Source organism: Actinia tenebrosa, unplaced genomic scaffold (genome assembly GCF_029948245.1).
Source record: "Actinia tenebrosa isolate PJP-AT-01 unplaced genomic scaffold, QUT_ActTen_1.0 PGA_scaffold3__52_contigs__length_22856419, whole genome shotgun sequence".
NCBI lineage: Eukaryota > Metazoa > Cnidaria > Anthozoa > Actiniaria > Actiniidae > Actinia > Actinia tenebrosa.
Genome location: NW_028292580.1, coordinates 1,215,398 through 1,227,991, shown reverse-complemented (window position 1 = coordinate 1,227,991; position 12,594 = coordinate 1,215,398). Strand labels below are relative to the sequence as shown.

General features: G+C 39.9%; 1 protein-coding gene and 1 long non-coding RNA gene across 2 annotated transcripts in view; one reads left to right on the top strand and one right to left on the bottom strand.

Annotated features, from left to right (window-relative positions):
- The first annotated feature begins 264 nt into the window (after window positions 1-264).
- Window positions 265-3,121, top strand: LOC148907565 (uncharacterized). Its single transcript, XR_016120811.1, has 2 exons — window positions 265-960; window positions 1,905-3,121. It is a non-coding gene; the product is annotated as an uncharacterized LOC148907565 (long non-coding RNA).
- Window positions 3,122-8,539: 5,418 nt separating this feature from the next.
- Window positions 8,540-12,594, bottom strand: part of LOC148907564 (nucleotide sugar transporter SLC35B4-like) — a 29,324-nt gene continuing 25,269 nt past the window's right edge. Inside the window, exons 7-10 of the mRNA XM_089035654.1 lie at window positions 12,167-12,222; window positions 11,752-11,805; window positions 10,314-10,389; window positions 8,540-9,460 (exon numbers count right to left, since the gene is read on the bottom strand). Coding sequence (XP_088891780.1) covers window positions 9,138-9,460; window positions 10,314-10,389; window positions 11,752-11,805; window positions 12,167-12,222 — 509 coding nt within the window. The 3' untranslated portion in view covers window positions 8,540-9,137. The remainder of the gene's footprint in view (window positions 9,461-10,313; window positions 10,390-11,751; window positions 11,806-12,166; window positions 12,223-12,594) is intronic.

Here is a 12,594-nt window from a genome sequence, read left to right as displayed (position 1 = left end):
ACCTAACCTAACCCTACACCCCTAACCCTAACAACTAAAACTAACCAACCATAAACCCGAACCCGAAACCCTAACCCTAACCTACCCTAAACCCTAACGTCCTAAACCCTAAACCTAAACCCTAAAACCCTAACCCTAAAAAACCCTAACCCTAACCCTACCTAAACCCATAACCCTAACCCTAACCTAACCCTAACCCTAACCTAACCAACCCTAACCCTAACCCTAACCCTAACCCTAACCCTAACCCTAACCCTAACCCTAAACCCTAACTTGGGTTCAGGAGCCCGTACCCTAAGCCCAAGTTGTGTTCCGAAGCCCGTACCCTACCCTTGCGAGGGCTTCGAGTTGGTAAAGGGTGAGTTCAGCACCTCCAACCACAGGTCGTGGGTACATTTCATACTTTTTACTACCCTGGGCGAGGTGTATTCTGCAATACTGACACTCCGTCTAGGGTGGTAATCGAAGGAGTTACTACCCTGGAAACACCATGTTGTGGGTACGTTTCATACTTCTTACTACCATGCCAGGGTGGTAATCCAAGATTCTAGCACCTCCCGAAGAATGGTACCACCCTTGGGTAGGTGGTTTTTGCTCTGGCCCTAACCCCAAACTCCATACGAAATTTTTTATTTTTTTTTTTCACATCTGTGTACAATCAAAAGGCTGAATAATCAAATTAGGGCGGGCATCTGACGTTGAGGGGTTCATTTGTAATAAATGATGATCATTGTGTTGGTTTGGTTGTAACAGTAGTGTGCAGCTATTCCATTACTGTCTCATACTAACCCGTTCATTTTTTTTTTCTTTCCCCCAATTGTAGAATAATGGCTTTGGAAGGCCATATTCCAGTTCCGCCTTCTGTAGCCGCCTCAAGTATTTGTTCCACAGACTGACTGGTGTCAGTTTGTCCGTCAATGGCCTACGGAGCTCTTTCGTGACGCATACTTATGGAAGGAGGTAAGTCCCAAGTGTTTGGTTTGTGTCTTTCTTTCTTTCTTTCTTTCTTTCTTTCTTTTGTCTTTCTTTCTTTCTTTCTTTGCTTTTTTATATAACTTTATATAGATAATGCTGTCACACCTCCCCACATATCTGGGCAAACAGAATAATAGACAAAGGCATAGAGAAATGAAGTTGAACAAGTTATATTCTTAAGGCTTCTATAAGGCTAACTCTTGATATCCATTTAGATGTAGGAGTTTGTATAACCTTGATTTTATTGATGTTGATGTGGAATGCAAATTGAAATGGAATGAATTGTTTGAAAAGATGCAATGTTATTTATTCTTGACCTTTTTGTGCTAACTACTTTGTCATGTAAAGCGTCGTCTTGGAAACCTCTCCAAGATGTTCGGACCCGTAGATTTAACTCATCATGCAATTGATTTGGATTGAGGAGGAGGCGAGGCGAGGCAGGGAGGCGAGGCGAGGCGAGGCGAGGCGAGGCGAGGCGAGGCGAGGCGAGGCGAGGCGAGCGAGGGAGGCGAGGCGAGGCGAGGCGAGGCAGGGAGCGAGCGAGCGGAGAGGGAAACAGCAGCAGGAGGCGAGGGGAGGGAGGGGAGGGGACGGGAGGGGGGCAAGGGAGGGCCCGGGGGGGGGGGGGGGGGGGTGGGTGGGGGGGTGGGGGCGGGGTTGGGGGCCGGCGGCGGCGGGGAAGAGGGGGGGTGGGGGGCGTGGTGTTGTGGTTCGTTCTGGTCTTCTTCTTTCTTAAGCTTTTTTTTCTTTTTTTGTTTTTTTCTTTTTTTACTTATTTTCTTCTTAATTCTTTCTTTCTTTTCTTTTCTTTTTTTTTATATTTCGGCAACTTGTGGTGTTACATATTGCAAGCAAAACATATTTATACACAAAATAAAGGAATCATCATCATCATCATCATGCTGATCATGGTCATCATCTTTTTGCAGTGATTGCAGTGACTCCCTCAAAGATTCGATAGCGGCGGCCCTGAGACACAGCAGAAAGCAGGCACAACAGACATATGACAGACGAAGTTCCAACCAGCGGAAGACATTGGCCCTGTCTCTTTGTTCTAACCTGGCTCGGGACGAGCCGACGAAAGATGGTGCCGACCAAGAGGGCAGTGGGGACTCTACTTTCAAAGCGGGGGACTTCGTTGGGCTCTTGGAAGAAGGGAGCAAGGCAGCATGTCCCAAGGTCTTGATAGGTCGGGTTCAGTCCTTGCAACCCCAAGGGGAAGCCAGCCTATTGTGGTTTGAGCTGTGTGCCGGTAGTAGGGACGAGTATGTTTTTACGTTTGATGCCGAGCCGTGGTTAGAGTCGACCGAGGCCATGGTGGCAGTCAACATGACGCCTTTGAAGAAAAAGCCAGGAGTTTTCAAACTGCGTACTCCTCTCAGGTCCATTCATGAGGCTTTCGAATAGACAGATATGTCCCCCTTTTTTTTAATTAGGAGATGAAGGGGAAAAAAAAAAAAAAAAAAAAAAAAGAACCCTGTGAGCACTTGCTTCTGTGATCTTTGCTAACAGAGATTCCCCCCCCCCCCCCCTTTTTTTCCCAACTTTACTGTGGTCTGGTTCGAAAAGACATATGATAATAATTATTATAGTGGTAGGTGGAGTGTTCTCGGCAATGCCATTGCAAGTCGCCAAGACAAAATGCAGTATATTGTCTTTTTCTTTTGAATCTGTCGGCAAAGATTTGAATGGTTCACTTGTGTATCTTTGAGATGGAATTTTGTCATTCAACTGAACAAAAGCACTTGCTGACGATGATCTTTGCCAACAGAACTTTGAAAGGAATGGTTTTTGCGAAAGACATCACATTTTCGCGAAAGACCAAGGTTGTTTTGTTTTATCGTTTACTTCTGATCTTTAAGTGAGGTGGAGATAGAGAAAAATGAGTAAGTTTCGAGCCTGATTTGCTGTAATTCCCAGGGTGACACTATTTGCTTTCTGAACCACGACATGCGTTGCCATGGAAACCCATCTTGGCATCCTAGATCCTAATCCTAGAATAAGCTAGTTCATTGGAAAAAGAACTCCTTTCCATTCCTAGAAAGCCTAGTATAGCCTTGTACGATATTATTATAGTGTGTTTGTGCTGTTGAAAGGCAGGCAGCAGATGCAGAAATGTAAATAAAACATGTTTGTTACTTGAAAATGTAGTCCTATTCTCGCATGCTTATGCTGACGACACACAGCGAACAGAGAGGGTGGGTTGGAAGCAAGGGAATGGGCAAGAATTGCGTAGCCATGGAAACCCATGTTGGATTATCATGCCTTGGTCGTAAGTAGAGAGCGGAGTGGTTGGATAAATAACAATAATAATGACAACTTCATATTCACGTGTCTATGTATTTAGTTTATACAACTGATTGGGGACACAAAAGAAAGAAAATATCTATATCTAATATCTAAAATAGATCTAAAAAAATATAATGTATGTATACATGTATATATATATAGTTGTTTGAGAAGAAAAAGTCAAGACAACATTTTTCCCGACAAGCCGGTTTCGTGAATTGCTTCACTCTTCAGGGGATTTAATGATAAGAATATTCGTTACTATCATTTATATAGAAAAAGTATACATAATTAATTAGTGGATGTAGATATATATACAAAATTTATCCAAAAGAAAGTAATAAGGTATAAAATTCAATCAAATAGGTTAAGAATTCATAATGAAAAAAATTCATAATCTATGGGATAGGATGGGATAGGAACAAACTCGGAACAAACTGATAACCTGTATTGTACAGATAAAAGCTGGTATAGTATTCACCTATTCTCGACTTTCACATCCCCATAACCCTTTGCGTCTTTGGGGGGTAACCAGAGGGTAAAAACCCCCTTATTTTGCTGAAGGCTGATCAGACAATGTTGACAATACCTTGTTTGGTATCCAAAGATAAAATGAAGAAGTAAAAAACAGGAAAAGATAGAAGCTTGAAGACGTTTAAAGTGAATTTTAAACATTTTTTCGTAAGTCAATACATTTTCTGTAAGACCAAAACTCTTGATGATCTGTACACGCAAAAATAACTTGGAATAAACTGATAATCAGCATTGTACAGATAAAAACAGGTATAGTATAAATTCAATCAAGAAACCATTCAATTTGGGACAGTTTTTTGATTGGTTACCCCCCGAAAACGCAAGGCATTATGGGGATATGAAAGTCGAGAATTCCTGAGAGCACAGGGATTTTATTGTTCTGCCATCTAACCACAGGCAGTCCAAGCTGGATTATGGGCACCGGCACGTGATGGTGCAAAACATTGGTTTTGATAAGACCAACCGAAGATAAATACTTCAACACTCGTTCCCAGTCAATTTCTCACTTTTGAAAGGCTACGAAAGGAATAAATTATTTTGGGGTGTTCCCAAAACAGCCTCCTCCTATGACATCATTGGTAAAATGATCAAGTACTGGGCAATTTTTTCCTCTTGAAAAACATTAACTTTCTGCGGCTTTCATAAACATGCGAACTCTGTGTCTCCAAATTGCACGCTGAAATTTTTTTTTCGCTGCTGTCAATCAAAAACATGAAAGGTACCGACTGATTAGTTTTGATTGATGGCAGCGAAAAACCATACACCTATTTCAAAAAATGTTGTCGTCGACCAACTCAAGGCTACGCGACTGGACTGAAAGGAACTTGTTGAAGGAGACGTTTTTTTAATGCCTTCATATTTTCGAAATTGTGAACTGAATCATAACTACTTTGCTTTTCTTTCCCTAAACCCAAAGACATGCATTTGATGGATTGTTTCTCGCCATTATTATCTTTACTACTAACGGGAACAATTAATTCAGAACGAATATTTAGCCGCTTCAGCGATCTTTACCCATATTCCTTTCGGTCCAGTCGCGTAGGCTTGAGCCGGTCGACGACAACGTTTTTTGAATTGACTGTATGAATCATTACCACTGAAGCGGTTAGATATTCGTTCTGAATTAATTGTTCCCGCAAGTAATAAGATAATAATGGCGAGAAACAATCCATCAAATGCATGTCTTCATGGGTTTAGGGAAAGAAAAACCGAGTAGTTTGATTCAGTTTACAATTCCAAAAATATGAAGGCATTAAAAAAACGTCTCCTTCAACGCTTCCCGCTCGCCTACGAAGGTTCGTGCTGTAAACCAGGCATAACTAGTCAGATAAAATTATGCAGTCAACTCGGTTTCGATTTACTACCCAGAGTTCCTTTCGGTTCAGTCGCGTAGGCTTGAGCCGGTCGACGACAACGTTTTTCGGATTGACTGTATATCAGCGTGCAACTCGAGATACGGAGTTCGCATGTTTATGAAACTCGAAGTAGTACTTTTCGCAATTTTTCCGTTGTAGCATTGATCCTTACGGAATAAAGCCAGTCCCTAAATCAGCCAGGATAAACCATTCGTTACGAAATAGTAATTTAAAAATGGTTTGTATTGATGCTGAGACTGACAGCCCAAGAGTGGCTCTTGTGGCGAAGACCGCTTTAGCGAGAGGAGTTGAGCTGCTTTTTTATTACTGTGACCCCGAGGCTCCTTTTTACTATGAGAGCCAAACATTTAACCTGTAATTGAAGTTTCATAATTGTGAGATGATCGGGGTGGTAATGTAAGACTGTATGGACCCCATTTGTAGATTATGCAACTGTACTCTATCCCACTGGATGACGTGGTGCGTGGGTGATCAGTACTGCTCAAGATTGCGGAGATCCCAGGCTATATATAGTTTTGTTAGTATAGGCCGATCTTTATTTACGTTTTTTCCTCTGCATTAGCACAAGAAAAATTTCAAGCTATACGCAAAGCAACTCCAGAAATCGAAAGAGAATGGGAATTATGGTTTTCACGTCGGCCATGTTGGAGGACTTTAACATAAGAATTGTCAATGAATTCTTTTGTTATATGCTCCAACATGACCGCCGTTTCTTTTGTTATTTAATTCTCTTGGGAATGGTTGAAAACCATCAATAGGTTGCTATCAATAGACGTCACTTCCGGTAATAGCTTTTTTTTGATGACTTGTAGAATCCTGGAGGTTGTTTTGATCTCTTGTTTTCTGGTTTGATGTCCTGAAAATAGTCAAATACTATAGTTTGGGGACTTATTTTGATGTTTTGACTTAGCATCCGCTAGTTGCTCCCCAGTCAACCGCTTGTTTGTCAATATGTTCAATATTTTGGGAGCTTGAATTTTTTTAATGCTAATGAGCAAAAAAAGATTTAAAAAGTTCGGTCTATAGTAGAATGCTCGCACTAAACCCGTGAAACGGATACTATTTTTAGTAGTAAATAGTGATAATCAAACATTAAAAAACAGAGAATTCTGTATGAATTACTAGTAATTTTGTACTAAATATTATTCACGGGTTTAGTGCATGCACTCTATAGACCTAATCCACTGTTTTCCCTTTTCAGACCTTGTGTCATTCCCTAGAGTATCATTTCTTTGTTTAACGGTTTTGCACGAGAAGACACAGAATCTTATTCTCGAGAGAATGACACATGGTCTGAAATGGCAAAACATTACGCCAAGTGGATAAGGTACATTATACAGCTATTTCAGCTGGGTAAACACTCAGTCCCCCGCAATTCCAATCGGTCTCAGATTTCTGATTTGAGATATCCAACGGACGTTTTTTTGAAATAGGTGTATCAAAATGGGGAGATAGGTGTTTTATTAGAGCATTATGTTTACAGTCAAGGTTCGTGGGACTTCTCGATTAAATTAATTTTTCGCGCGTCACGCTGGATACTATTATATAGGTTGCTGTTTGATTATTTGCCGAGTAAGGTAAATATTTATGGATAATCACTTCGCCTGGGGTGAAGAATCGTCTTAGTATCATCACACAGGCAATTATTTGAAAGAAAGCTATATTTCTAAAATTTATATAGATTTTATATGTTGAAAGCGGTACGCATCATTAAGTGAATTCTATTTTTATACAAAAACTTTTATACAGAAATTTTCTATATTGATACACCAATATCCGGGGGGGGTTACTTCCACCCCAACTTGGGTAGGGGTGTGCCACCAGGACCTCAAAACCCAGACCCTATCCCAGACCTAAAACTTTGATTTTAAATGCCCTACACCAGACTAAAACTAAGAATTGTACACCCTATCCCAGATTAAAAGATGGACAAGACGGTTATTCAATAGGTTGCAATCAATATTTACAAACGTTTTTATTGTTTTTGTGCCGGCAGAAAGCGTAGCCTATTCGCCAGACAAAAATGACCAAATCGTTAACCCTATCCCAGACAAAATGTCAAAAAATGATACCCTACCCCAGACCCAAAAGCCGAAAAACCATACCCTGTAGGGCAGCACATACCCGTTATGAAGGTTTATACTTCCAATATGTTAATGATGATGACGTCAGGTAAGGTATTTGAGTGTGGTTTTTTTTCGTAACTACTAATACTAAATGCTGGCCATTTTGAAGATAAAAATTTTAAATAGCTTTCATATAAACCATGAGTAAAATAATGATGCTTTTTAAATACTGTATCTATGAACTAGTTCGATTTTGTATATTTACATTCATTAACATATTGGAAGTATAAACCTTCATAACTTAGAAACGCATCACTCAAATCAAGAAATATTTTACCATTCAACTATTTACTTCATGTAGAATCAGTACTGAAAGTATTGTCGATAGGTTCATTTACGCTTTATCTTTGCTTAAATTAAATTCGGGCTCCAAAAATTAGTTGAAATTCTTTTTCTAACGACGTTCAAATTTAAGCGCGCTCGCTCGCGGGAAAAAGACGTAAGTGTGTTTGATCTATAGTGCAGTTTTCGTATGACTGTGAAAAGTTCACGGCACGAACACGGTCGTGACACAACAAGGGATACGCCAGACAAATCACATTGCACAAGAATGTACTCTCCATCCAATCAAATACCCGGAACACGGCATAACCACGGCGCGGACACGGTCACGCCAAGATCACGGCACTTTTAGACCAATCATATTGCGCGTTAAAAAAATCAGCCAATTAAAATTCTAGAAAGTATCACGGTCACGGCACGTCACGCATACGACACTGAGCTTTTTACAGTCATACGAAAACTGCACTAAGACGAAACGGAAAAAGAAAAGAATAATGAACAATAAACCTAAAAAATATTGTTTATTCATGATTTACAAAATCCTGGCTTATATTTTGCTGCAATCATATTAATATAAATTATACAGGGTTCGCGCTGAGGTAACCACTTAAATTCAAGGGCTATTCAAGGAGTATACAAAAGGACCCAAAAATGAATTTTCAAGGAGTATATTCAGCTAACTATGCCAAGGTTTTACACGGTGGTTGCACATGGCCGACTTTCAGATTTTCCGATCTTTCTGACTAGATCCATTTCAGAACCATACAAGTAATGATCAAAGCAAAAATTCGAGGAGTTTTCAAGGAGTTTGGCTAAAATCGTAAAATTCAAGAGCTTTTCAAGTGCCCATGAAAACGTGAATTAAATTTAAGGAGTTTTCAAGGAGAGTAGCACGAACCCGGATTTTATACAGTTAATGTCATTAACGTTGTCCACCGAAAAAACACATTTACACATTTACACATTTACACATTTAGACTAAAAGAAATATCACGTGTTTCCTCGAACGTTCTGTCAAAAAACAAATGCTGAAATACCATTCTCCATCTTAAATCCTCACTAAATGGTCAGGGCATTCTGGATTTTTGATTCGCGAGTTGAATTTTACATTTAAAGTTCAGGCTCATTTTAGTCTAAATGTGTAAATGTGTAAATGTGTGAATGTGTGAATGTGTGAATGTGTGAATGTGTGAATGTGTGAATGTGTGAATGTGTGAATGTGTGAATGTGTGAATGTGTGAATGTGTGAATGTGTTAATGTGTGAATGTGTGAATGTGTGAATGTGTGAATGTGTGAATGTGTGAATGTGTGAATGTGTGAATGTGTAAATGTGTGAATGTGTAAATGTGTAAATGTGTGAATGTGTGAATGTGTGAATGTGTGAATGTGTGAATGTGTAAATGTGTGAATGTGTAAATGTGTAAATGTGTGAATGTCTTTTTTTGGTGGACAACGTTAATGACATTGACTGTATGACATCATATAATTTGATAATTAAATGAAATATCCGGTAAAATCATTATTCATTACAACAACCTGTACGAATGAGAATCATTATTCTGTCTTTTTCTCTTTCTTGGGCGGTGCTAGCAGATCGCGGATTTTCTGGAACAACTCGACAAAAATAAAAGTGCCTGAAAATACAAGCGCAGTTCCTATCCAGTGATAGACGGTAAAAGGATTCATGAAATAGAAAATGGAGAACAGAAGACTAAAAAACTTTCGCAACGTGACAACAAGCGTGACAGTCAATGACGTGCACTCAGACGTCAGGTTGTAAACGGAGCGGATACAGATGTATTGCGTGACCACGTTACCCATTGTGTAGAGCCAGAGTTTGGGGATGAGAAGACTGGTACCAAACAGATGCAAAGGTTCTAGAAGAGATATAGAGGCATTAGTACAAGATAAGCATTTCAAATATGCTCCTAATAATCTGTGTGATAATCTGAGTTTCTCAACCAATCAGCGCGCGAGAGGGGGAGTGGGGAGAGGATCATCAAGTTTTTACGCAGCCAAAAAAAGAAGTGTCATCTATATTTTCATTCAAATCCAAAGTTTTGCAGGGCCGTAACGAGGGGGGGGGGGGGGGGGAGCACAGGGTGCACGTGCACCCCCCATAAAAGCTTAAGGTCCGCTCATCTATCTCCTTTTACTTTAAAATTGCATGTAAATGGTTTTATTTATTTATTTATTTTTTGGTTCTACAAATCATTGCCTGTGCACCTCCCCTGCAAGATCCCTGGTTAAGCCACTGTTTTGTCACTGAATAACATGTGGTTACACACTGCTTGCATGATCAAATTGGGAAGCACGGGTGGCGTAGCGGTGTGAGTGCTCGCCTCTCATCAATGCTTCGAGGGTGCATCATCTCTCCTGTGCTTCGAGGGTTTTTCTCCGGGTTCTCCGGTTTTCCTCCCTCCACAAAAATCAACTCCTAAATTCTAATAAGCCTGAAGCGAGATGACGTTTTACCCCCGACTCTATACCATAATAGTTTTTAAAATTCTTTCATATTGAATTTTTTGATTCCTTAGAGAATACAGGAAAAATAGTCATAATTAAAGAACAAAAGAAGTGTGAAAAGGATTATGGTCTAGAGACGGGGGTAAAACGTCATCTCGCTTCAGGCTTATTCGATCACGGAATGAGGGCCACAGGTTTGTTAGCCACTGGCTATTAAGTGCTACCCTCGTAAAAAAAGGACGTTTTTTTCATTTAAATACTCACCAGAAGCACTGAACACGAGGATATGATGGTAAAGGTCTTTACCAAGAAGAAGAAACCCAGGAAGAGGCAATGCATGCTAGTAAAATAACGACAAGAACATGACACAGCTGTCAGCAGGTTACCGTTCAATACCCAAATTTAAAGCCCCCCCCCCCCCCCCTTCCCCGGTGACACCAGGAAAAAACGTTTGCGCATGTGTGCACTTCAGTACGTTTTCTAAGCATTTTGAAGAGTTTGAGTGAGAAAATAAATGTTTGTTCTCTCCAAGTATACAAAAAAGTTCGAGAGTATACTTTTGTCAGACCAAGATACTGTATTAACAAACACAATATGAAAGAGTTAGCCTTAAGTTTCAAGCATGGACGCTAAGTTTTGGCAATTTTTGAATTCCAATTTATAAAGCATGTTTGAAAGTCAAATTTACTTAAAGTACTACTATGACGAAAATTGCTCAAACTTGGATTCAGCTGAAACTTCCTAAGAATACTCTTTAAAGGTCCAATAATCACTGTATGAAGTGTTTTCTCGATATTCAGGACGAAAGTATAATATTTTTACGATTATTTTTTGGAGTCTGTGACGTCATACACTCAACATCGAACATCGCTCCATACATTTCTTTGTAGTTTATGATCAAAATATCAGTAATTAAGGGAGAAAGAACTATCCAAACACCCCAAAATACAAATTATAGTCACAAGTAATGTGAAATAAGTACATTAGCCACCCTTTGGGCTTCATAGGAATAAAATAAATTAAGGATTTATATACAAAGAAATATATGTAGCAATGTTTGATGTTGAGTGTATGACGTCACAGACTCCAAAAAATAATCGTAAAAATATCATACTTTCGTCCTTAATATCGAGAAAACACTTCATACAGTGATTATTGGACCTTTAAAGAGTATTCTTAGGAAGTTTCAGCTGAATCCAAGTTTGAGCGATTTTCGTCATAGTAGCACTTTAATATGTTTTGACTAATTTGTATACGGGTTCAGAGCATGCGCAGACGTTTTTCACTTGTGTCCCCCCCCCCCCCCCCCCCCCCGAATAGCCCCATTCTCACGTGATTTCATTGTTCTTCTATTGTTCTTAGAACGAAAAAGGCCTTTGAAGAAGTATATAATCCTAGGGCTTATAACTGGGGTTTGATAGTGTGTACTACAGGGCCGTAATCAGGGGGGAGCACAGGGTGCATGTGCACCCCCCCCTAAAAGCTTAAGGTCCGCTCATCCATCTCCCTTTTTTTTTGGTTCTGCAAATCATTGCCTGTGCACCTCCCTGCAAGATCCCTAGTTACGCCACTGAGTTGGTAATAAAAAAACGATCAATGGTCTGATTTTATTCGATGTGCACCCTCCCTGTAAAAGTCCTGGTTACGGCCCTGTACAAATACTTGTATTGATATTACATATAGTATGTATGCACGTACTCACTGCATAGAAAAGAGCTTCTTTTGGATGTTTACCAAACTCACTATACAATTGTTCCTAGAAATGAGAAAACAATACTATAATTTTAAGAGAATATTAGACAGACGCAGGGGGGTTTAGAGCTTGGGGGTCTGAGCACCCCCTCCCCCTTACTCTAGGGTAGTTTTGAATTCACCTAACGCATTAATGACGTCAACTAAGGTTTCAGTATGAAGCTACGTGCTAAATTAAATTAATTCTTACCGCCTGTCACGAATGACTGAGCAATTAGCACGTAGCCTCATACTGAAACCTTTGTGCGTGACAAGCGAAGCATATCTCGGTAGTGGGTTATTCTACTTGATTTGTGTTTGTTTTTGTTGTTTTTTAACTGAAAATCCCTCCCAGGCTTTAACCTACACAGTCACATTTATCTTACTTGGTAAATACCAAGTCTAGCAGATAACAGTAGGGCCACAATCAACATTCCAATACCTAGAATATGCAATTTATGGAAAAGATGAAAAAGAATTGGGTAAAAAGAGACAAATTACAAAAATACCAATTCTGTAATACCAACTTTCCAATAGAGAGAGGTGGGGGGGGGGGGGGGGGCTTAATAGAGAGAGGTGGGGGGGGGGGGCTTAAGAGAGAGGTGGGAGGGGGGGGCTTAATAGAGAGAGGTGGGGGAAGGGCTTAATAGAGAGATGTGGGGGGGCTTAATAGAGAGAGGTGTGGGAGGGGGGCTTAATAGAGAGAGGTGGGGAGGGCTTAATAGAGGGCGGGGCTTATGGATTTAGCAAACTGACTCCAATGTATCCTATCTATCAGTATATAATATGATTTAATAACTTTCTTTAAATTCAA